This window comes from Ursus americanus, chromosome 23 (assembly GCF_024610735.1).
Source record: "Ursus americanus isolate L20-20 chromosome 23, mUrsAme1.1.p, whole genome shotgun sequence".
Taxonomy (NCBI): Eukaryota; Metazoa; Chordata; class Mammalia; order Carnivora; family Ursidae; genus Ursus; species Ursus americanus.
Genome location: NC_142149.1, coordinates 12908114 through 12933835, shown reverse-complemented (window position 1 = coordinate 12933835; position 25722 = coordinate 12908114). Strand labels below are relative to the sequence as shown.

The 25722-nt window shown below is 55.3% G+C and overlaps 1 protein-coding gene across 1 annotated transcript in view; it reads right to left on the bottom strand.

The window, feature by feature from the left end:
- CACNG4 (calcium voltage-gated channel auxiliary subunit gamma 4) overlaps nt 1-2928 on the bottom strand; it is a 59630-nt gene extending 56702 nt beyond the window's left edge. Inside the window, exon 1 of the mRNA XM_045814282.2 lies at nt 2577-2928. Coding sequence (XP_045670238.1) covers nt 2577-2796 — 220 coding nt within the window. The 5' untranslated portion in view covers nt 2797-2928. The remainder of the gene's footprint in view (nt 1-2576) is intronic.
- Nucleotides 2929-25722: the final 22794 nt, after the last annotated feature.

Here is a 25722-nt window from a genome sequence, read left to right as displayed (position 1 = left end):
AACTGGAATCACTGTGAGTTGCCAGCAAACCCTTTGGAGTCCCACCATCACAAGCAGTGCTTTGTTAATGGGCTACAGTATTTCTCCAGGTTCAGCCCGGAGGCTTGATCTTTTCTTTTTTCCTCATGTAAAGCTTTGGGGTACTTTGCTAGAGAACAGGTGGAAATGCATTTTACACACAAAGCCAACCCTGGGGTGACCAGGCCCCCCAGGGAGGGGCTTGGGATGGCTGTGCTGTCTGGGTCCCGGCCTGGACCCTCGCTGGCAGGTGGAAGCATCACAGATGTCAGGCGATTGTGCTTCTCCAAGGTACGCTGGCTGTTTCCACCCAGGTCCAGGGATGGACGATGCGAGCCACAACAAGGAATCCTGAACCAGCTCTCCCAGCCCTGGGTTGGTCCGAGGATGTTCCAGCTTTCGGATGTGGCCTGGTTTGGCCCTCAGAACCCCTGAGTTCGGGTCGGGCGGGGGCGGGGGGATGACAGAGGCAGCTCAGTTCTTGCGGTGAAGTCCCCCAGATGGCAATTCCCCACCCTCCCTCTGCCGGCGGAGCCAGCTGCCCAGATCGGCTTGGGGCTCTCTTGATGAACACCGAGCGCAAACGGCTCGAGGCAGCTGGCAAGATGCTAAGTGCAGCATCAATCCTAATTAGGATGAGGAATTAATAAAGGAGGAATTCGGGCCGCTCCGCAGGGGCCAGGCTCGCCGCTGTGGAGGACTCAGTTCTGATTTCCACTGGGCAACTGGGAGGCCTGGGGTCCACGTGTGCCTTTGCGTGGCAACAGTGGCATGACTTACTGTGCCACGCAGAGCCTGTGAGGCAGAACATGGGGGCTCGGCAGCCCCTGTTCTGAGTCTAATTCAGGTGCTGTGGCAGGTAGTGACGTGGGTACTTTCTCCAGATGAGAAGAGTAGGTGTTCGTGATCTGAGCAATTGCACACCAAAAATGTTTTTCAAAAGAAAAGAGGAGGGTGTGATCGTGGGCCCACTGATCCTTTGTGTGGCTGTGTTTTCCAAACTATTGACTGCACATGCCCGCTCCTCCAAGACTCTGCTTAGCTCTGGCATTAAACTCCAAATGGCAAAGGACAAGGCAGCCTCGTTTGGGAGAGGGTGTGCGGGGCAGAGGTGGGCAGGATTCCCGCGAGAGCAGGTCTAGGAGGAGGGGAAGGGAGCAAGTGCAACCTCGCCGAGCCCGACCCAGCTTTACAAAAAGCCTCTTTTTAGATGACTCCAAATGCGGCCAGAAAAAGGGCCATCTCTTTAAGAGCTCCCTACCAACCTCCACCAAGCTCCAACCCCGCTGAACTATTTGCAGGGGTTGTAACTGCAGTAAGGAAGGCTGGGTGTGTGGGAGAACTCCCCGAATAACGGAGGGGCGGAGTTAACACACGGGAAAAGGTTACAGAAAAAGAAAGAGGAAACTCTGTCCAAGGATCTCGGAAAGGAACGCTCCGCCAACTTCCCCCCATCCCTCCTCCAATCTGAAAGCCAAGACCAAGCGGCAGGCCCCGTCCACAACATGGCTGGAACCAGACCGCCCCTCCACAGCCACCTGTTAGTTCTAGTTCCCGCATCAGGGCGGGCGGGAGGCGCTGAAGTCGGGCGCATTTTGCCATTGGAGGCGTCCGGGCCCCTCCCGCGGAGGGAGCGGTCCCCACGGTCCCGGGACACCCAATCCCGGCCCCCAGAGGCATTCCAACCTTACGACACCTACTAAACGGCCTCCTCGCGCATCTGGGGGGCGCAGTGCCCCGCCCCTTTTGCCCCGACGGGGCGACCACGCCCCTCCCAGGCAGTAGTCGGTCCGCGGATCGCCCCTGCGCACTCAGGTGTCCTGCCGAGGTCTCCCGCGGCCTCCCTGCCGAGGGACCACGACGAAGGGCTTGCTAGTTGGGGTCGGGGGAGCCTCGGTGACGCACCCCTCCCTCCCCACCGAGCAGGGAGCGGAGGGCCGGGGCCCCGTGGAAGAGTAGGCGGCGGAGAAGGGTCTGGGCGGTGTCAGGCTCCGGTGACCCCGCTCGCCCGGAGCCGCTCGGAGCCCAGCCCCCACCCCCACCCCTCGGCCCGGGCCTGGAGCTAGCGAGGAGCGGCCCAGGCGCTCCCCGCCCCCGGCCGGCCCCGCCCCAGGATGGCCAGTTCCCATAGCAATCGCACAGACACCGGTTGCCAAGCAACCCCTCCCCCTCCTCCCTCCCCTCCTCTCCGGTCCGCTCCCCCCAACCCCAGCCGCCTCCCGCCCCCACGCCATCCTCCACCTCCCCCGGGGGCTCCGGCGCGGCCCCTCGGGATCGCTCCGGTCTCGGGCTGCACGAGCGCCCGTGTGAGTTTCGGTGTGTTTCATTGTGTCTGTGTGCGAGGGGGTGTGCGTGTGCGTGGAGTTTGTGGGATCGGTTTGAGGGACCCCGAGCTGGTGCACAGCTGGCCGCGAGGGGACCCGCCCGCTCGCTCCGGCTCCTTTGTGTGTCGCGCGGAGCCAGTGCCGCGCCCACCCCCTTCCCGGCCGGCACCCCGGGCAGGGTGTGCGTGTGCGTGTGTGTGTCGGGGGGTGGGTGGGTGCCGGAGCCGGCCGTACCTTCGATGCAGCACACCCGCCACAGCCCGGAGTGGGTGAGGTCGCCGCGGGCGCGGCGGGGCGCGGGCCCGTCGTCCATGGTCAGGTTGGTGCCGTTGCAGATGTGCGCGCTGGAGTAGAGCCAGTAGTCGGTGCCGATGGCGATGGCCATGAGCGAGAAGGCGGCGAAAGCTCCAGCCGTGGTCAGCAGCATCTGCAGCCCGCGGTCGCATCGCACCATGGTGGGCGCCTCATAGTCCGCCGCCCGCCGGCCCGGCCCGCCGCGCCCGCCCGCCCTCCTCCCTCCGCGCGCCGCTCCGGGGGCGCCCGGGCTGGGGGGCCGAGGGCCGGGGGGCGGCGCAGCGCTGCGCGCTCCGACCCGGCGCCCCGGGCGTGCCTGCGCTCGGGCCCCGCCGGGGCTCAAACTCCGAGGCGCGGCGGCGAGTGAGGGCTGCGCGGGCCGCCGGGCGGGCTGGCGGCGGAGGCCGGGGGCTCCTCCCTCTCGGCCCGCCCTCCCGGCTCGGCCCGCGCCTCCGCCCCGCGCCCTCCGCGCCTCCGCCCGCCGCCGCCGCGCTCCGGGCCCGCGCCCCGCTCCTCTCGGCACCGCCCCTCGCGCCTCGGCCCCCGCCCGGCTTTGCGCTCCCCTCTCTGCCCCTCTCCCCCGGCCGGGATTTTCTCTTCCCCCGCTCCTCTCCCCTCTCCGCGCTCGCACGCGCTCTCGCCGCCTCTCCCAGGGTTCATTCACATTATTGGAGCGAAGGAAGCCGAAGCTCGGGCTCCCAGGAGGACGGAAGGGAAACCGCGTTGCCAGCCACCTCGCTTAGTCAACCCAGGACACCCAGCTTTCCCGTAGATGGCCCTGGGGACTCTTTCGTTTGTGGAGTGTGTGTGCGTGCGGGTGGTGGCCCTCCTTTCCCCGTGTACAAATCTGTGCCTTTACCTGGTGATGAATGGTGTAGGCGCAGTCTGGCAGTGGGAGTGTTCAGGTCCGATTTCCAGAAGCCCCAGGTGTGGGTCACAGCTGAGAGCTATTACAGGCCAAGCCAGGCCCTGGCCCCTTCCCTCCCCCACCCAACTGCTCCTGCCCCCACCAGCTCCTCCGGGGGACCCAGACTTTGAGGTTGAGGGAGAAGAGAGGTGTCAGCCAGAGGTCATTTGGGAAGAACATAGAATCCCTATTTGGCAGAGGGGTGATGAGGTTTGATTGAAGAGGGGGCTCCCCTCCATTATTACATTTCTGGTGGGCTATTCCTGTGAGTCCAGGAACACCCCAGTTGTATGCGATTCAAAGGCTGCAGGCCTCAGCTGTTCCCTCTTTCTTCTAGCTCCCTCTTGAATACCTTTCTTTCTTTTTGCCTTTCCCTCTACTCGAGCTTAACTGGCTTTCCCTCACCTCTGTCCCTTTATTGCCAGTCTCTGCCTCAAACCTTGCTGGCTTCACTTAATTGCCTTTGCTGCTGGCATGATCCCAACCCAGACACACTCCCTTCTCCTCGGAGCCAAGGCAGCCAGCCTCCTTTTCCTTCAAAACCCAGCTCCAAACTCTTCCTTCCTGAAGGTCCTCGGAGACCAGCACCGGGATGTCCCACGTGGCTTTACTTCCTCCCTCCCCAAAGCTCGAGTTGTCATCCTTGATGGCTGTCCTGGGACTGCTGCACGGGACCCCCAGGAAACTGAAAGAAGTATGCCAAGAGCTGCTATTCTTCCTGCAAGGTGCAGCTTCAATTTCACCTCCTTTCTAGCACCTTCCCTGGTCCCCATGACCCAAAGAAAATTAATGACCTCGTGTTGAAATTACTGGTCTCTTTTCCTTGAATTTGTGAGCCTTTCTCATGCCTGATGTATATGGTAAGTGCTGAAGAAATGTTTGCAGAGTGAAAGGTGTTCCTTGTCCCCTGGAAAATTATAGTCTGATTGGGGGGAAATAGAGCATATAAATAAAATCCAAGATAATGTAGCCCAAGGACCAGACGGGCTGCATTAATTCATATTTGTGGCCCCTTCTCCTGCCTTTGGGGCGTCTTGTTCATGCTTCCCCAAAGTCTCAGAGTTCAAGAGCTGTCACCTGTATTTTACTTTCACCCACCTGCCACCTGATCTGGGGTTTTGCACACAGCAGGTGCCCAATGTATGCCTGAAGGTGCACACCTGGTGTGAGATGGCTTACTCTGGCTCAGAACAGAGCTGCCTTCCTATGTCCCTGATATCCACAAGGATAAGTTCTGGGTTCTGTTCTCAGAAGCACCCAGAAAGGTAGATCTCAAGCTTTCATCATCGTCTTCTTTTTTTTTTTTTTTAGGAGCAAATCTTTGCCTCAAATTAAATCTTAAACAGAAGCCCAACATAAATAAACCAGGTCTCCTACAAGTTCACCGTGTAGGTAAGAGCCGGCATTGCTCTGGTTAAATAGGGGACCCAGAATACCTGCACCTACCCACCTGCAGCAGCCCCTGCAGCCCCCAAAGCACCCCCGTGGACCTAGGGTTCCACAAAATATGGTGCAGAAACCAACCAGCCAGCTTCTGGGTCCCTCGAGAACATCCCTTCCCCCCTGTCCTGCTTGCAGTCTTTCTCAGGGACTTTGAGAGAAATAAATGGAAGCAAGATAAATGGATCTTATTTATTTGTGGGAGGGAGCAGGGGTGAGCAGCCTCCCTCAATGTGCTCTTAGGTCTGGGAAGTGACACATGGGTGGTGGGGCCCTCCTCCAAGCCAGCTATCCTCATGTTAATCCCATGGAAACAGAACAGAAATCTTCATTCATCAGACCCGACTGGACCAGCTCCCACCAGCATTCTGAGGAGCATGTGGGAGAGTGGGGACAGCACGGGACCAGGAGCCAAGATGTCAGTGTCTCAAGCTTGCTCCACCACTAGCGAGCAGGTGATCTTGGATGAGCCAGAACCACCTGAGAGAAGGACACCTCTCCAGTACCCCTTTCAGAGTGCCTTTGAGGGCCAAATAAAGTAGCCCTGCACATTGCATACCCTTAGCCACTTAGCGACCATTTGTGGAATCAGTAGTAAATGCTCCCTTTTCTACCTTTTTTTTTTTTGAGACATTGAGCCTCTTTTTTGGAGACAGTGGAGACACTGTCTAGCGGATATACGTTATTACATCATCTGTTACTCTCACTGTTATCCCCCTTACAATACCTGGGGAATCCGAGGCACAGAGAAGTTGTAACTTGCTCAGGGTCTTGCACCTGGAAGGTTTCAGCTCAGATCCCAGTGACCAGAATATTTCAAGGGCACCAAACGGTCTCTTTGTCCTTGTCGAGGGCTGCTTGACTCTGTGATATATTACCCGTTGATGTGGGGGAAGGGGACACCGATGGGGCTTGGCAATTTGCCTTTCTATCCTTGGGCACCCAACTGGCAACCATGCTTAGTCCTGAGATTTCGAGGGTGTAGACTGTGGAGTCAAATAAGGACTTGACCGCCAGTGAAGGGAGCTGGAGCAAACTCAAGACTGTCTGAGACCGTTGATCATGCCTGGGTGAGCACAATTTAAATCTGGAAATTTCTGCTCAGCCGGATTAGAGAACTCTAAATGGCAGTATTTAACCGCTGCCTGAGGTCCCTGGAGTTTCTCTCACGTGACATTTCCAGATCCAAGGGAGGGATGTGTCTTTCGCTAGCTCAGGAGGAGGCTTTGGGTTGGTCTTCTTCTGGAGAGACTGGACACTTGGCATCTTCCCTTCCCTGGGGATGCTGCTCCATGCAGATCTACCGTTGGGGGAGGGGACACGCCATCGCACATATTACTACCTCTGTGCACAGCTGGGTGGGTGGAGATTTTTAGACTGGTCCTTCAAAGCCGTCTTTTGCAACACAAACTGGTTTCTTTCCCTCTCACTGGATCGGTTGGGTAATTACCACAATTCTTCACTTCACTTTGGCTGGGAAGACAAAGCTTTAAAATGAGCTCAGAACCCTCTGACAATCCCGGCTCCGGGGTGAGGCAGCGGGGCGCTGGCTGTGGGAGAGGAATACGCATTAGCCTGTTCACGCCGTGTAACGTACATGTCAGAGCCGCCCGGCATCTGTAGTCAGGCCGAGAAGGAAGGGAGAGGCCCTCCGCCAGCCAGGGGAACGCGGTTCCGAAAGCCTTTATTAAAAGCTTTGCTTTCCCCCTTTGTCCTCCAGAAATAATGACCTTTGTGTGGCAACTTTTTGTAATATCTCATTTCCATGCCCAAAGCAGATGGTTCTGCTGATTTCAGAAGACTTAATGGGGGAGGAGGGGGATATTTGGAGAGCCAGGGAGATATTTCCGGTGAATAGACATAAAGAGTGATTTTGATTTTCTATAGCAAAGGGTTGGGGATGAGCCTTAGAAGGTTCCGGGGCTTGGCTCAGTGTGGAGGCTTATCTGCAGCCCATCCAAGCTGCTCAGAAGCCAAGAAGAATGCCTCCAGATCCTGCTACTGACAGCCTCCCCTCCATCAGATTATGCACACCGCGAGAACGCCTTTTTTTTTTTTTTCTTTTTCTTCGTATTTCGGTAGGTTCCTTTGAGGAAGAGCGCAGATCAGAAAATGCTTCTTGGCTTTATGTATTCACGTTTATTCCATCTCATTTGCTTATCACTTCCATCCCATTCAAGGTGCTTGGAGCTGGATACACAGCCTTCTTTCTCAGCTCCGCCACAATAGAGCGCTGGTGCACTCGCCGTCTCCACGCCAGGCCAGCCCCGAAGTGCAGAGGGAAGGGAAGCAGCATTTCATGAGTGCCCTCTGTGTGCCGCTGCCTGTGTGTGCACCTTTCCATCTCCTCACGGCAATAGCCGTAGAAGGTGGATGCCTTTACCCCCGTTCTGTCGGAGACGCACCTGCAGCTAAACAGAGGCAGTGACCGAGCTGGGATTTGAACCCAGTTCTGCCCGAGCACCGCCAGGGTCTGCCAGCTCCCAGCTGCCAGTGCCGAGGTTCGGGGTCTTCGAAGCCCCCTCTGCCCACGTCTGCTTCCTCCTCTTCTCCTCTTTCATGTATTTACCCAGATGAAATCAGGTTCAGGTGACTATCAAAGTTGTGACTTTGGAGGGCCGACAGGTTTAGGAAGGGCTGCCCCTGGCAACCCCAGGGGGAGGGCGGTGAGGGCCGGGGATGGAGCACATTCCCCGTTTCTTAGGCAGGTAGGGTAGGCGAGGCTGTTGTCAGGTGCTGGAAGCCACCTCTAGGAGCCCACCCTCCTCCTCCTTCCTGGTTCCTACTCCCAGTGCCCGTCCTGGTGCTGGCCAGAGCGGAGGGCAGAAGGCCAGCCCTGATCCGGGGTCCTCTGTCCGCCACCCTGTCCTGGGTTTTCTGTTTACTGTCAGTGGGAGAGGAAGGCAGTGGCCTGCTGTCAGTGTTGCACAGTGAACAAAGCAGCCAACTGTGAGTGAAGTCCGTGTGGGCTTATTGAAGACCTGTGTGTTTTCAAACCGGATCCCACTCGGGGCTGCACTCAGTCGCCGGTGGGGCAGTCTCCCCCGCTAGAAATTGTTCCAGAACCAGCCCCGCTGATGAGCATATTGATATTAAAGGCCTGACTTGGCCAAAGCTTCCGGCACAGCACGCTCGATAGTTAGCTGGTTATTCTGAGAACATTCTTTTCAAAACACTCGACAGGACAAACAGGCCGAGAGGTTCCTTTGTCCACAGCCAGCCTCTGAAACTGAGCCGACTCTCAAAGGATTGAGAAGAACACTCCAAGGAAGAAATCAGTGGCACAGGGGGGCGGAAGCATTTGAAACCGGGGGCTGGGTGGGGAAGGTGGTCAGCGACAGCCCACCCTGCAACTAACGTGTGTCATTTGTGCCTTTGCCGAAGTGGAGCTTTTAATTCCTAAAATATAACAGCCCTGTGCAGGAGCTGAAAGAACAGGGAGCGGTTCATGCAGATCTTGGCTGAAAAGTGCCCGGCTGTGGAATGCAAGGTCTGGTTCAGGGTCCATCCGGCTACTTTCGGCTCCTGAGTGACACGTTCCTTTGCATCTCCTGCCTCCCCTGCTCTCTCAGTGGCCCGCGGGGGGCGGGGGGGGATGGGCCTGACTACTCTTGGCCCTCGTGGAGCTGTGCTTGCTACCGAGTGTGTGTGTGTTGGGGGGGGGGTGTGGTGTTTGCTTTCTCCTGCAGATGTCTTTCTGAATCACGGGTATCAATGGAATATTTGCACTCTGCCTTCTCTGTTGCTATGCCCGCTCATTTTGTTATTGAAGGGCTGCTGGGTCTTTGCGGCTTTTCTCTCCATGGCCTTTTCTTGCAAACAGGAAAGGGAAGGTCACTGGCTTCCGAGTGACCGAGGTTTCTAGTTGTGCTCTGCCATTTGCAGCTGTGTGGCCTTGGACTAGTGGCTCAAGCTCTCTGGGCTTCAGTACAATGGGGACCCAAACACCTGCCTCCTGGGGTTGTTTGGAGATTAAAGAAGTCTGGGCAAGGCACTGATGCAGCTAAGAGCTGATGTGTCCTGAACATTTCACAAGCACCGGGCTCCATTCTAAGTGTTTTACCACATTGTACGAAACTCACTTGCCCAAACTCTCTGAGATGGGCACATTATTGATCTCCTCCTGCCAAAGAGGTAAGCAAGGCACAGAGCGGGTAAATCCATCGCCAAGGGATGTACCCAGTGGTGAACCTCAGCAGTCAGGCTCCAGATCCCACGCTTATAATTTTGATTTAATACATACTTAATAAATGATAGCTTTCATTATCTTACTCATTAATACTCCCTAACAGTGAAGTTTAAGTTACTCGGTATCCTCCTCTACGAATAATCACTAACTTTATGAAACTCAAGTTTCCTTTGTAAGATAGAGCAGCCCCATTATCTTCTCCAGTCCAGAAATACTGGGTTTTTCTCAGTGGGCCCCTCTCTGTTGGTTCATTTTGTCCTCTGGGAACCTATGAATGTGGATCTCCTGGGTGACAAAGGCATTATTTTATCAATGTTATTATTACTTTGAGAGAGAGAGAGAAAGAGCAGGGGAGGGGCAGAGGGAGCAAGAGAGAGAATCTTAAGCAGGCTCCACGCTGGACAACGCAGGGCTCGATCTCATGATCCTGAGATCATGACCTGAGTCGAAATCAAGAGTCGGATGCTTAACCGACTGGGCCACCCAGGCATCCCAACAAAGACATTATTAAAATCATTGCTGTCTGTTGTCAAAACTCTCTTGGACATCTTGCAGCCGGAGGACAGCGGGGCCTGAGGTACCCAGTGTGTAGGATTCAGAGCTGAGGCAAGATCTTCAGTCCTCCCCAGCTAGCACTTGGCCCAGCAGCACCCACCCTGGGAGAGCCGCTGACGCGCTGACGATGGGTGAGGTACGCGGCCCCAGCTGACCCAGTCAAGGTGGCTTGACATCAGCAGGTGTCCCTGGTAGAGTCACATCATATGAAATAAGAAACCATATTTATTATATGGATGATCGATGCACCCAGGACGTTAGGGGCCTCTTCAAGTGGTCTGCAGAATCACTAGGGTCTTCTCTGGTGTGTCTGCCGGGAAGCACCTGCCCCCTGGCATGGCCTTGGGGCCTTCTCCATCCCCCCCAGACCACGGCAGCACTGGGCAGAGCGAATGCTCAGACACTCACATCTGGCTCCACACTCGGCTGGATCTGATAACAGACCATTTCCAGATATACAGGGGATGGAAAATGAATTGACTTCCTAGAGGAAAGATGTTAAGCGCTTTAGATCTTTTTAAATTCAGGGAGAAATCTTCCTTGGTTGGTGCTGTGTCTGTTGAGGGCGTTGTCACCTGGAAGATGGCACCTGTCCTCTTGCAGCGCCTACCCAGAGGGCAGGCCCCGAGGCAGCTCTGCAGGGAATGGTTCTGAGCATCCAGGAACCAGGCGCCTCGTCTTCCGCTTCCCTGAACCCCTGCCCGCTGGGCTGCCCTGCACAGCCAAGTCCAACAATCTCTTGTCTCACCTGATGGGTTTGTGATGCGGTAGAATTAACAGCAGCTCTAATTTATTGGAACGTTACGTGTGCGGTAGCACTTTATAACGACTAAAATGTTGTTATCCCCATTTTACAGATAATGAAACGGAGGTTTTAAGAGGGCAAGTAACTTGTTCACGGTCAAGGCTAGTACACGGAAGAGCTAGGATTCTGGACTAGGACTGGCTGTTTCTAGGGGACACATTCTTGCCATAGCTCAATAGTTTTCAACCCCGGATACCCTTGACAATGGCCTAGGGGTACTTTGGGGATATACACCCCAACCCCAGAGATTCTGGCCGCTCTGGAATGGGGCTTGAACATCAATATTTCTTAAAGCTCCCGAGTGATTCCTAATGTATAGTCCAGGAAAGAATCAGGGCACAAAGCCATGATACCTTTGGACCCAAGTTCTCCTGAAAAGCATTTGGTTTTTAACTAAGTTCATTGCCAGCAAACACAGCCTGGCTCAGTCTCTGCGGTAACTGACAGGGAATGGTGGGTGGGGGGCTCCTGGCATCGGCTGGGCTGGCTGTGCCCAGGGTGAGTAGGGAAGGCAGCTGTTATGCTGGTTAACATCTGGAAGATTCTACAAGGCTCTCATTGCCACTTCTAGCCCTGCAAGCAAGCTGACTTGCCCTGTCCCCAGCATGGGTCGTGCTGTCCTGCCATTTGTCTGCCTTCCCACCCAGCAGGCGGGAAATGCCCAGCAGGGAGAACCGGGGAGGGCTCTGGCTCTGCCTACAGAAGGCCTCCCGGGATGGGAGAGCTTGGGGACGCAGGGAGCAAGCCAGCACCTTCTTCTCCAGCATCTTATCCCATTAATAACTGGAATCTGCTGTGGGGAGCTGGTCACCGCCCCCCCCCACCCGTGGTTTAGCCGGGAAAGTCCGGGAGCTTTGGCATAAGACCAGAGGGCATGAAGGATGAGACGTGGACGGTGGTGATCATGGGGGTCCCGTGCCTGGCTCATACGGGGGTTTGGGGCTGCGGGATGCCAAGTGGCAGGCGTACCTGGGTCTCTTGAGATGCCCCAGGCCCATCCACGCCTCGCTCCATCTCGGCCCCAGGCTCCTCCTCCCTCTGCCTCGGCCAATTCCCAGCAAGCCGCCCGCTGCACTTGCCAATGGAGCCAGATGCTGCTTTAGGGAAAATACCTTCTGGAGTTTGTTGTCTGAGCCCTCCCAGCTGACACCCACGGTGGAGAAGATGTGTCAGGATAAATGGAAAATCTCTTCATAAATATTTGAAAAAGGCAAAAAGGAAAAGAAAAAAAAAAAGAACCCCAAACTCCCAGCATTTGGGAGCACCTTCGTGATTGCTGCTAACAGACGGGGTGCGGGTCGCTAACATTCGTCAGTTTGTAGTACGATCCTGGGGAAAGTGGCCAGGAACCCTGGGCTTAGTTCAGGGGCTGCGGGCACCGCGGGAGTCCCACCCCCCCTTGCCCCGTGGCTCAGGGGAGAGGACAGACCGGTCCAGCCCGCTTATGGAAGCCACAGAGCACACGCAGATGCCAAGCTGCCCTTTATCCATAATGCATAATTGTGTCTTTAAACTCAACTGCCTTGGGACTTTATTACGAGTGGAGCACGGGCTAAAGTGGCTTACAGGGGGGCCCCTGGGAGAAGAGTAAAGAGGCCCTGGGGGCTGAAGAGCTAACGGGGCAGTGCTGGTGCCCACAAACGAAGAGAATGGAGCACTCCGGGCTGGAGGGTCCACGGGTTGGGTCCCCTCCCACCCTACACCCCCTTGGGAGGGTTCAGCTCAGGTGACATAGGGCATTTTGAGGCTGGGACTCGGCAGGAAAAGGAGGCCCTTCTCAGGTGTGGTTATCAAAGAAACTCACCACCCAGGGACAGCATCTTGGCCTCAGCCCTGTGGTTCCAGGTCTGGCCACACCACCGTGAACCCCTGGGAACAGAAACTGGAGCTCCCGCTCCACGGGCACCCTCCCTGTGGGCTCTGCACACGCCTTCCTGCCTGCTCCTGTAAGCTCACTTGCCTGCCTCAGGGACCCGGTTCCTGCCCGTCTTGGATCCCAGCAGATGGACTCTTCCTCCCGGAGGCGAGGAGGCTGGTCCGTAGGAGCAGGAACTGGGCTGGGGCGGGGTCTCTAGCGGACAAAACCCTGGGGTGGACAATAAGCCTGTGGCGAACTTGGAAAAGCAGATGTGTTGGAGACCCTTGAAGGCCCCGTGTGCCCTGCAGAAGGTCCCCTGTGCGCCAGAGCCTCTCTGCCCTGACAGGGGGGTGCACAGACAGCCCTCCCATTTTTTAGCAGCGGACACCCTTCAGTTTCCATAGCTGGTGTCATCACAATAGCAGGGGGCCTCCGGCACGGGCTGGAATGTGAGGAGGCCGTCTGTGAACTGGGTGGGTGTGGTGAGGTGTGCTTGTCCCCAGGCATGGGATGCGAGGTCACAGCAACCTTGACCAAGACATTCGGAACAACATTTCTCATTGACGTGTGTTTTAGTATTCTCCAGAGAAACAGATATGTAAGAGGAGATTTACTATGGGAATCTGCTCACAAAATTATGGAGGCTATGGAGTCCCACGATGTGCTATCTGTAGGCTGGAGAAGTGGGGAGGCCGCTGGTATAATTCAGTCGAAGCCCAAAAGCATGAGAAGCAGGAGCTCTGATCTCCAAGGGCAGAAAAAGCTGGATGTCCTAGCTCCAGAATTGAGAGAGAGAGAGAGAGAGAGAGACAGAGAGAATTCTCCCTTCCTCTGTCTTTCTGTTGTGGTTAGGCCTTCAGTGGATTGGAGAATGCTCCCCCTGCATAGAGAGGACCATCTCTACTCAGGCTACTGACTCAAATACTAATCTCTTCCAGGAACACCCTCACACACGCACTCAGAAATCACCTATCACCAGCCTCTGGGCATCCCTGAGCCCAAGCAAGTTAGCACACAGAATGAGCCGTCATAACCCACTTCCTCCGCACACACAGATGTTGGAATATTCACTGCTTTCGGAAGGAGGTCGGGAGCAGGAGAGCACAAAGGCCGGGCCATGCCACGCGGACTCCAATTCTCGGTGGTTTACGGACTCTGAGTCAATTCTACCTGAAATGCTGTGCTCTGGCCACGGTTCTACCCAACCTCAGAGAAACTGGTGGTAAATACAAGCACCCCCGAGAAGTAAGCTGGCTGAAAAGCAGAGAGTTTGCTTCTCATAGAGCCTCTGAGTCACACGCGGCTCTCCAGTCCACGGCGGTACCCCTTGGGTTCTTGCTAGTGCCTGGCCTCGGGTTGCTCCAATTCTCTTTGATGAGGGATTATGAAGGGGGAAGGAGATCACTCATTCATTTACTCAGTTGGCAGATGTAGTGGGTTGAATCGTGACCCCCAAAAGAGGATGTCCATGTCCTAATACCTGGAACCTCTGAATGTGACCTTATTTGGAAAAAAGGTCTTTGCAGACGTGATCAAGTTGGGGTTCTTGAGATCATCCTGAATTAGAGTGGGCCCTAAGTCCAGGGACAAGTGTCCTTACAAGACAATGGGAGAAGACACACACAAGCAGAGAATGGACTGACGCACATAGAAAGTCAAGGAATGTCAAGGATTTCCGGCAGCCACCGGAAGTGAGGAGAGAGGCCTGAAATAGATTCTTCCTCAGAGCTTCCAGAAGGAACCAACCCTGTCAACACCTTGATGTCAGACTTTTATCCTCTAGTATGTGAAAAAATAAGCATGTACTGTTTTACCCGCCCTGCTTGTGGTCATTTGTGATGGCAGCCTTAGGACACGAATGCAACGAACACGTGAGGGGCAAGGCAACGGATTCCTCACTCAACGTAGCGATGCACAGAGAAGGGGTCTTGACTTAAACATCACATTCACAGGAAGGCTTTTCCAGATGGCTCGTGGGCCTTGAGCACCTCTTCCTTCTTTCTCGGTACCTTTCTTCTTAGCTCTTCCGTAGTGATTTGAGGGCTGATATGTTTAATGTCCGACTTTTCCACACAAGGCAAACCCCAAGAGGGCAGAGGCCATCTCAGTTTTATTCAATTCTGGCCCTCTACCCTCTAACATAGGGCCCAGCATGGAGAAATGCCCAATATATATATATTTGTTGAATGAAAAGATGAATAAATAGCTTCCCTGAGCCATATGGGGAGGGGGATAGCAAAGAAGGACCCACACTGGGGGCATCAGGGTGGTTCAGTCGATTAAGCATCTGACTCTCGATTTCGGCTCGGGTCATGATCTCAGGGTCATGGGATCGAGCCCTGCATTGGGCTCTGCGCTCAGCGTGGAGTCGGCCTGTTCCTCTCCCTCTGGTCTTCCTCTCTCTCTCTCTTTAAAATAAATAAATAAATAAAACCTTTTTAAAAATCCTTTAAAAAATTAAAAAGAAAACAAAAACAAGCTTTAAAAAAAAAAAAAGAACCCACACTTGTGTAGCGAACTTCTCCTGAGACCCTACAAGTTTATTATCTCATGACAGCAGGCTTGGAAATGTAATTACTTTGTTTTTCTCTCTCCTCCAAAAGCCTTGTTTTTAAAGTTTGGAGTTTTTCCCCCCCCATGGAGTAAATATGTGCATTAACCCCTAGGGCAGAAGAAAGGGTAGGGTGGGCTCAGGAAAGAGCGTGCTTGTGCTTGCGAAAAGGCAGACCCCCAGAAGGCAAACTTCCTGTCAAACGGAACATCTGATGAAAGTTAAAACGCGCTTGCAGAAATAAATTGGTTGCTCTAGCAACCAGTCCTGGTTCTCCCCCAGAAGAAAAACATAGAAAGAGAAGGGGAGGGGGGGACGTCAGCTAACTCTGGTCTAAGCTTGAGAGGAGCTGTCCAAATAGAACTGTGGGACGCTATTGTGACATGTCTCACATTACTGGCTAAAAGGCTGTTGGCGTGCTTGCCTAGGTCTGGGCCGCGGAGTCCCATCCGCAGCCCGAGTCACGGGCATTGCCTTCCTGGCTGGCTCCCGTGGGCGGCAGAGTGTTTGACCCCCCCCCCCCCCAGACAATGCCTCTTGCTCCTCTCAAAGTTGTATACCAGCCGCTGTATTAAAATGCTCTGGGATACTTGTTCTTTAAAGAGACCCTGTTCTGGATCCTTCGATAATGAGTAATCAACTTCCAAAAGACTCTCATTGTAAATTCAGATTTTTATCTATATCTGGTTTTCGAGAGTGGAATCCACCCACTTGTGCCAGGAGAGTTCACCAAAGGTATCAGAGCAGGGAGTGAACACTCCGAGGTGACTCTTGATGATACATTTGGGGTTCATGGGGAATGACAACCCACTTATGGGGGAGAGGGGCAGCAGCAGGGCTTCCACTGCAGGGTTGGGGGAGACTGGGTGCAGGCACTTTTTTAATGAAATGTGGTGGTCCTGGTGAGCGAGCAGCCCAGCCTTGGCTGGTTTTCTCTGAGCAGATCGTCTGCTGAGCATGTGAGTCTGGAGAAGCACTTATAAGGGCTTTGATTGTGGCAAAAAAGCACAAAGCACGTTCACGTCGAAGGCTGTTGGTGGGAGGTGGGGGGCCGGCTATGAAGTTTGTAAGTCATCCCACTCACTTGACTTTGCTCAATCTTCAGATCCTGTCTTTGGGAGGCAGGATAATGGCTCCCCAAAGAAGCCCGGGTCCTGATCCTGGGAACCTGTGGATATGTTACATTATGGGATAAAGCGGAATTAAGCTTGCTAATCAGCGGACTTTAGGATGGGGGCTTATCCTGGCTTATCTGGGTGGGCCCAACAGAATCACGAAGATCCTTAAGAGTGGAAGAGGAGGGCGCAAGAGAAGCTCAGAGTGATACAACATGACAGAACCATTTCTGGCTTTGATGATAGAGGAAGGGGCCCGAGCCACAGAAGGTGGGTGGCTTCTAGAAGCTGGCCAAGTGATAGATTTCCCCATAGAGCCTCCGGAAAAGAACACCACTCTGCCAACACTTAACTTTAATCCTGGAGATCCATTTAGGACTTTTGAATGACGCGAAGATAAGATAATACATTTATGTTGTTCTAGGCCTCTGAGCTATCGGTAATTTGGTACCGATCTGCCTCGAAGGGCCAGGTTCTGGGGATGGAGTCCACTGAGCCTGCCTGCTACCCTCAGGAGGTTTATAGTCCAGAGGAAGGGGCAGCCAGGAAAATCAACAGTTGAGGCCCAGTAATGTAGGGGGTGGAGTGCTGTGGGGGGGCAGGAAGCTGTACTCAGGGAAAGTGTCCCAGAAATAACTTTGGCAAATGGACTCAAAGGATTGGCTAGTGGAAGACAGGCTGGCGGACGATGTCCAAGATGGAGGGAGGAGATGACCAGCAGGGGTGCAGGGGCTCAGAATGCACTGCTGAGAGAAGCAGCACGGTGAACTAAGCTAGGCACTACAGAGCTAAGCAAGGCAGTGTAAACTATGCTAAGTACTGTAGAACTAAGCTAAGTACTATAGAACCAAGCCAAGTACTATAGAACTAAGCTAAGTACTTTAGAACTAAGCTAAGCACTTTAGAACTAAGCGAAGCACTATAGAACTAAGTACTATAGAACTAAGCCAAGTACTATAGAACAAAGCCAAACACTGTAGAACTAAGCTAAGCACTGTAGAGCTAAGCAAGATACTGTGAACTAAGCTAAGTACTGTGAACTAAGCCAAGCACTATAGAGCAAACCTAAGCAGCTTGGCTTTTATGTGGAGAGCTACAGGGAGACTCTGATGGGTTCTGCGAGGGGAGCTGACAAGATTTTGATCAACCTGACCAGACACTGCAAAGCATGTCAAGAACAGAGCCAAGTTAATCAAAATCAAATCTTATCTGGTCAGTGGGCTGAGAAGGGTCCCCCTCCTGGGTAGAGAGCGAGGCCTTTCTGCTGGGGCCCTGCTTTCCCCTCCACTCAACCCCCTTCGTTCCCATCCCAGCTGAGTCTGGATCCCTCGGTATTTCTTGACCCTCTTCCAAGAACTGGTCAGAACTCTGCAGACCACCCTGCTTCCCCAACCTCCAAACACTTTCCTCTTCCCAACCGGCAAGGGCACCAAGGGAAAAAGGCAAATGGAAAACAAAGCTGTGGTCACAGGCGGAGCCCTGAGCCTGCCATCCTCTCATAAATTAAATGTAAACTGTAGAAATGGATTATTTAAGGCTTAATTGCCATTGTTTTCTGATACAAGAAAGCAGGAATGAGCACAGTGATGGATCTTGAGGCAGAATGGAAAGAGGCATTGAATTAATTTCCCGAGGCTGCTGAAAGGCTATCTCTGCAGAGCGGGGGGGTCTCCGTGGGCCCCTCAGGCTGCAGCTGTCTCCTCCAGGCAGACGCCACCAGCCTGGGGTGTGCTCTGGATCCCTTGGGGGGGGGGAGGGTTTGAGGCCCAGGCAGGGTGGGAGAGGGAAGGAGCAGCGGATCTGCTGCCTGGGGGCATGGGCTGGGCTCTCAGGATGGCTCTGGCTTCCTGTCTACACCTGCGTTGCAGCTGGTTGGGCCGCGGGAGGTCAGTGGAGGACAGAATCTGGGCTCTGGGAGGTGAAGGCCAAGTGCAGATACCCAGCTAAGCTTCCGGTGCTCGGCCCAAGCCACAGGATCTGCATGTGGCCTCTGAGGGGGGAGCCCGAGGTCATGCCTCCCGCGGCTGAGCTCAGGGACCCCGACTTCGGCTCCAGTCATTATAAGCAAGTCCCCACTGTCCTCTCCAGCTCTACTCACTGGATCTTGTCTTGTCATCTGGGTTCCTGGTCATCACGATGGCAATGCCATTTGATTTAAAAGCCATCACCACCGCCCCAGGTCCTATGGTCCACGCCGGACAACCCAGCAAGGTGGGTGCCGTTCCCATTTTATAGGAGAAGCTTGAGGCCCAAGGGGTTAAGCAGTTTCGCAGGAGCATGGAGTTAGTGGCAGGGTCCCAGTTCACACTAGGTCTCTGACCTGTCAAACCGATCTCTCCCCTCGGTGCCACTGGCCACTGTCCCAACCTCTAGACCCTGAGGGTCCCCGTGGACGAGCCTGAGGGAGACTGATCTAACCAAGAGGGGACATAGCTGGGGTTTCCCAACTGCCTTCCGAGCTGGGCTGTCCCCTGACCAGACCCTCTTCCTCCGTGGTTGCCAAACCGAGCAGCAACATGCAAATGAGGACACCAGTCCTGGTCAGATGCTGGGTCCCTCCCTTTCCCTGTCTCTCTCCCACCTCCCTCTGGCCCACGCCTCTCTCACCTGCACCCTCTACCACCGGGCCCAGAAGACACGGGTTTTCTTTGACAGAAGCACCATTCCTTCATTCATCTGGGCCACAAACACTGATAAGCCTTTGCCATACTTACTGGGCGCTGAGCTAAAGACAGAGTCAAAGGCCCGGGTCTGCCTTTGGGAAGCTCCTAGACTAAGAGGGGAGACAGACAAGGAGACAGGTGAGGACAAAGTCTCTGTGACAAAAACTGTGATGGGGCAAGGCAGGTGCTGAGGGAGTCCCCAGTCCAGTGGAGGTGTGGGGAGGCAGGGGACACTTCCCCGCAGAGGGGACATTTGCACCAACCCCCAAAATGAAGGGAAGAGCAGAGAAGAACCTTCTGGGTGATAAGCACAGCCCAGGAGCATAGGTCTGCAGGGAGAGGGAGGGTGGACTCTGGGGGGATTGCTGCAGGGGGTGAGGGAGCTGAGGCTGGAGTGAACCAAGAACTGGGCTTGCATCTTTTCTTGAAGGCAGTGGGAGGTCACTGAGGGAATTTAAAAGCAAGGGACTAGCGATATGGCAAAGCTCCTTGCAGAGAGGTAATGCTGGCGTGAGCCCAGGGCAGAGGGCCAGGCAAGGGAGGGCTGCAGTGTCCGGAGTGGGAGAGTGTTGGCTTGAGCCAGGCGGGGGCGGTGGGGGCAGTGGGGAGGGTGGGGTGGGGAAAGGTTTGGGCTTTTTCAGAGGCAGTGATTGGAGTTTCTCTGCGACAGAGATTTCCACAGTCCTCCACTAAGAAGGGAACAGAAGAGGGAAAGCAGCTGCTCCTGTTCCAGGCCCTTCCTCGCTCCCTTCTGGTCCCCAGGACACGCTAGCCAGGGTTTGTTTGTTCTTTTTTTCCCTTCCATGCCCTGTCTTGAGCTTTCGGGATGCGTCACTTGAAATTGACTGAGCAACACCATCCTGACACTTGTGTGATTCACGGCCCCCGTGACAGGCGCTCCGGGGAGGCTGGCATGGCCTCTGCGGCCACCGGCGTCTAATTGATTTAATACATCAGCTAAGGAACTGCTGTTTCCTGAACGAAACCTAAAATTGCATTGACGCCACAGCTGCGGCTGAGAAGCACTTACTCCAGCCGTCCAAACGCACGCACGGAGGTGGCGGGGGCATGGCAGCGACTGTCGCCCGAGTTAATAACTGCGCCTTTGATCTCTTGTCTTCTGTATCCTCCCCCCGGGGAGAGGGGCTCGGCCGTGGGAGAAAGCAGTGGGCTGCGTGGGAGGCTCTTCAGTGGGTGACAATGGCCACTTGTAAGAAAGCAGGTCTCCCCTCTGCACCACCCCCTCCCCCGACACACACACAGCAGGGCTAAGATAATGAATGTTCTATGAGCAGCTCTCATCTGAAGGGAGCTAATTGATTCCAATATTCGTTTTACTGGGTCCCATAATTCTTGATTATGCCTCTTCTACGCCTTGGGAGACTTGGCGCCGAGTCTCCGTGTAACAGGAGGCCTGTGTAATCTGCGTGATGACCATTTATTCACCAGCAGGACAAATGGGGCTCTGTGTCGCCTTGAGGACACCCGGACGCTCACCCTATCACTCTTCTTCTCCCATCCTAGATGGCCGTGTCAATCCGAGAGCCACGTAAGCCGTCTCCCCCTCTGGGAAGAAGGAAGGGGACATTTCCCGAGGCCTGCTGCCCCCCCTCCCCTGACAAATGGTAACACGTTGGGGGAAAATCATGCTTCAAGCTGCTTCCCCAGCGGCAGGTGGCTGGAGACAGAATTTACTCCGGAAGAGAGGACTCAGCTCCATCTACACGTGGGCAGGGTGCACTCCTCCCCAGCGCCGGCCCCGGGCAAAGTTCCAGAAAGCCAGGTTATTCGGCAGGTTTCAAAGACTTAGGTCATTGCTGCGCCCGTCCTCCCCGCAGCTGACTTCACAGGTTCCCAAATGCACGGCCTCATTCACTCACTCTCTCATTCACTCTCTCTCCACACACATTTATCAAGCCCCTGCCGTGTGTCAGGCACTGGGATATAGAGAGGAAGAATGCACGCGGCCCTGTTGTCAAGCGATGGCTTTCTGGTAAGAGAGGAAGAGAGAGCAATGGAGCAGGGGGACAGACATCGGAGACAGAGGAGAGCCTGATGAACCCTGGGGTGTGGGCGGCCCCCGTGCTGGGGCGGGGACGGGAGGGGGGCATGCAAAGGCTCGGGGTGTGACACCAGACATGGCTGTGGGCAGCTCCTAGCAGAAGTTCAAGGAAGGCAGCGGCAGAGGAGCCAAGTCACGAGGGCCGTGCCTGCCTGGCTAAGCAGTTCAGGTTTCCTTCTGCAGGCAACCAGGAGGCAGTACGAGTCTTGAAGCCACACGGTGTGGGCAGCCACACGACTCAATGTGCGGCGTCTGCATTTTAGAAGGCTCCCTCTGGCTGCAGTGGGCTGAGGCTTTGGAGAGGGAGATGGGGAGCGGGAGAATCTGACCTACCGTATGGGCAGGGGGCACGGGCAAGGAAGGATGGGATGATGCCAAGGAGAGAAACTGTCCAGGACTCGGTGACTTCTGAGACATGAAGGGTGAGGAAGCAGGGAGTGAATTTTACTCCTAGGATCCTGCTGAGAAGCTGGATGGTGGCGTGTTGCCCCATCTGTTTTAGGAATGCTTTCATCGGGCGAGGGATAGAAGCCTAACAGTGACTGACTCCATGAAGGCATTAATGGTCGCAGGCCCTGAGAAGTCTGGAGGTGAGCCATCTCAGCCTGGTTTAATATCTCAAAAGTGGCATGAAAATCTAGGCTCTTTCTTTCTGTTCCCCCATCCTCCTTGAGGTGGCTTTTTCTCTCATGCCAAAAAATGGCTGCTTCAGCTCCAGACGTTTTCATGGCATTCAAGACAAGAAGAAGCGGAAAGAGGTGGCCACAACCATGTCTCTGTTCCCTTTAATTAAAAAAAGAAAAAAAAAAAGCCTTTCTCAGAAGCTTCTACCTATAAGTCAATGGCCATCCGTAGCTGTGAGGAGGCTGGGAAAGTGAGTTTTCAAGTTTTCTAGCACCAATAGTGGAGGCAAGTAAGGAAGAGAAGGATTGGGTATTGAGTTAATAGTGTTGCCATCCGAGAGGGACAAGTGAAAGGGAAAGGGGCAGCATAGCCCCCACGCCCTAGGGAGAGTGATACGTGGGAGTAAAAGCAGCCTCTGGCCCAGGGAGTTACAGAGAAGTGGGTGTCGTTAGGAGGGAGCCTGTTTGCCTTACACCCACTCCTTGCCCTTCCCCTGCCCTGTATGGCTGTGTTTCCCTAGCCCTCCCTCACTCTGCCAATGGGAGGCACTGGGGGAGATGGGAGGCCAGAAGGAGGGAGAAGTCAGGGGGTCCCTCCCCCACCTCCTGCTCTGTCTCCAGGGGCTGCTTCTCTTTGCAGGCTTGGCCCCCCCCTGCAGTGGCTCCAGTTTCCCCTGGTGGACCCTCAGCCCTCCTCACTGTCCCTCCAGCCCCACCGGGACGAGAGGGTGGAAGGGATCTGCGACTGGAGATGGCAGTGAGCTAGGGGAGGGGGGATACCAGGCCGTGCTGGGAACTGCAGGCACTTGATATCCTGAAGCCAGTGCTGAGGGAACCAGAGCCACCCTTGGGGCAAGTGTCCTCCCCTGGCAGAGGGAGGCAACAAGGCGGAGTTTCCACCTTTGCATTCTCTGTTGATGACCTACGTTTTCGCATCCTTAGGTCTGCTAGGACATAGCTACGGAGATTAGACTATGGATGTCTCTGACGAGGCTCAGTGGGGGAGGCCGGTTTTACCCAACAGTCCGGGTTCCGCTCTGCTGCAGGCACAAGCCACCCTCCGATCCCAGTGGCTTCAAGCCACAGAAGTTTGTTTCCCATTCACACTACATGCCCACTTGCCATGCCCTCATGGAGGGCACTGGAAAAGTCCACATGGGGGCTCTGCTCCCTTCAGTCCCCCAGGACCCTCTCTGGTCACACGCGTCCACGAGTGTGACGGCTGTGGGGAGGAAACACGGAAAGCTGTGCACTAGCTTTTAACACTTCCACCCAGGGCACCTGTCCCTTCTGCCCCTGTTGCCTGGGCCAAAGCAAATCCCATGTGCCCAGAAGAGGAGAAATGGAATCTTTGTGAACAGACCTAACGAATGCATCCCTGGAGCAGCCCGCCAAGCATGCTGCTGCTGCTGGAGGTGCTGCTGGAGGAGGTGACAGTCATTCACACTTTAGTAATAATTAGAGCACCTGCATTGTGGTGGTAGCTCTGCGTGTGCTCACCAGAATAGAAGGTCCATGAAGGCAGGTATCTGTCTACGTTGATCGCTGTATCTCAAGCAACCAGAATAGTGACCAACACCTGTTAGGTGCTCAGCAAATATTTGCGGAGTGAATCATTAACTCATCAAGGCTCACAACAGCCCTGAGGAAGCTGGTGTCGTAATTGCCTCCATTTTACAGATGAAGAAGCCGCGGGTCACGAGAGTTAGCGAATTGCAGAGCTGCTCACCCGGACTCAGGAATCAGCAGTGGTGACTCTGAAGGTCTGGGGAGTTCAGCACTTCCCCCTTGCTCATGCGTCTCTGCTTTGTAGCAGGGTGCAGTGGCCTCCCTTTACCAGTCTGGAAATTTTACGGGGGAAGGACTTGACCATCCCCGGCTGGTTGGCTCCCATCAAAGAGCATCTGTGTGCTAACTGCCTGGGTGCTGGCCTTGGCCCTCAGGGAACTCCCAAGCAAGTGGGATCCTCCCAGACAGACTTTCTGGAGATGAGGGAAAACCCACGCCCAGCGATCGTGACAGCTGGGAAAGGCAGCACCTCAAAGCTCTCAGTAGCAGCCACGCCTGGTTTCTCTAGGTGTGTTCATCGCCTTGGGGGGGGGGGCAGTCAGTGCTTCTGGTCCTGTCACAGCGCCCAGGCTGGGGGTGGGGGTGTCAGCTAGTTTCACCCCAGTGGCCTTTGCTCCCCTTCCTGTGGGCTGCAGCACCCCGTCTCCCCCTGAGGACGTCGTCTCCCCTGGGTGCAGCCAGGCGGGCCTGCCGATCCGGGGCCCTGCCCCCTGCAGGTCAAGGAGTGGGGGTCTCCAGAGGTTGATGCGGGCACATGCTCCTGGTGCTGGTTTTCTGGAGAAGGGCTTCAAAGGTGTGCACTGCCCGCACTGGTTCCAGTCCCTGTCGTCAGTTCTGGGAGCACCCCACCCCATCTCCATCCCCTAATCCCTCCCTGCAGAGCTCAGCCAGAGTGGCAAGTCTGCTGCCTACAACCAAAATAACTAATTCCAGAGCTGGAGGGCAGCTCAGAGACCATTTGATCCAACGCTTTTATCTGAGAGCTGAACAAATTGAGGCCCAAGAGTCAATCGGACGCAATGGTGGGCGGCATTGAACGCTTTCTGTGAGTTAAGTGTTTATCTCAGCATCCCTGGCAACCTAACAACTCACTTTGAGGGCTAGCATCCCCCCTTTAGAGACAGGAGGCCACAGCCCAGGAGTGTTGAGCAGTTTTCACCAAGTCACACAGCTTCCCCAGGGCCGGGCCTGGGTCTGAAGCCGGCCTTTGTGTCCCGCAGCGTGCTTGGCTTCCTCCCGTGGCTTGCCCAGGGCTCCCGGGTGCTACACAGGGTCCCACGGAGGTTCCTGTGGAATCTGTGCCCCGCAGCTGTTTCTTCCTCCCTCCTTCCCTTCTGTGCTTCTCTGGGTCTGGCGGGGCCCCCACTTTTCTATTTTGAAGGCTGTTCCTTGAAAGCCTGTCGAGCCATCAGGGAATTCAGACGTGTACTGCTGACTGCACGAGTCTCCTCTGACACCATGGTCTGGAGACGGGGCCATGGCCTGGGAGTCCACAGGGCCACAGCTCTCAGAGTCCCCCCAAGACGACTAGGGAGCAGCCCTGACCTTCCGCTCTGCAGGCCTTGCATGATGCCTGACGACAGGCTGTGCCATGGGGTGGGTCCCCCAGAGCAGTGCCCCGGACCAGGCTCAGCAGCAAAGACCCACTGACCTTGGGGCCCTGACCACGTTCTGCACAAGAGGAGGGACTCACCCCCACCCTCCACAGAGGCCTTTTCGAGGCTCCTGTCTTCCTAGGGAGCCCCCATTTTCAAGTCTCCAGCTCAGCCTCCCTGCCCGCCTTGCTCCCTTCCTGCAAACTCCAGCTGGGCAGGCCTCACCCACATGCCGAGAAGGGTGCTCCCCTTCTCCTCTTTGCTGTTCCCGAAGGGCAGGGAGGAGCTCCCAGTCCAGCCGAGAGAGAGCCGAGCCTCCTTCCTATTCTATCCAAGAAGCAAGCCCCTCAGCAGCCAGCTGAGTCTGGGGGCCCCCAGGGCAGCCTCGCATGGGGAAGGGCTGTCCCTCTATTAGCGGGGCTTGGTGGTGCCCCTGGTGTAGGATGAACTCCACGACTTGCATCCGGGCATGTTGCATTGTTTTCCAAATGTTATTTATTGTGGATCGGCACGTGCTTTCCGAGACAGGGGAGCAGAGCCAAGGGGCTGTGCTCTATTCTCTGGAGGATGGGGATGTTTCCGGTTATCTCCCCGCACCAGCACCCACTCCGCAGATACGCAGGGAGAGATGACAGGCTGCGTGCTAATGCGGAAGGCGGACTCACCTCTGTGAGCACCGAGCGGGGCAGACGGGTGTTCCACGCGCAGTGACAGGCAGCCGCCCTGAGCATCGTGGTGCAACACAGTGGGCAGCCGGGATGGGCGGCCGGGAGGGCCCGGGGGCATCCTTGGGAGGGGACATTTAAGCTGACATCTAGGGAGAATGGGCGTGGCTTAGCCGGACAGGATTGGTGGGCTGGAGAGAGAATAGCCAAGGCAGAGCGTGGGTCTCCGGATGAACTGGGCAAAGATCCGAACAGCCAGAGCCGGAGATCAAGAGAAAGAGGGGCGAGGACATTTCATGGGATACGTAGGAGCTCTAGGTGCTGGGTGAGAAGGTTCTGGAAGGCTGGCCAAATTGTGGGGGTACTTGTATCTCGGGTTGAGGGTTTCGAGTTTTATGCTGAGAACAATGGGAGCCATTTATGTCTTTTAATTCAATGAGTAGCGGGTACATGTGGGGTAATGCATAGACTTGGGAAGGGCAGGGGTGA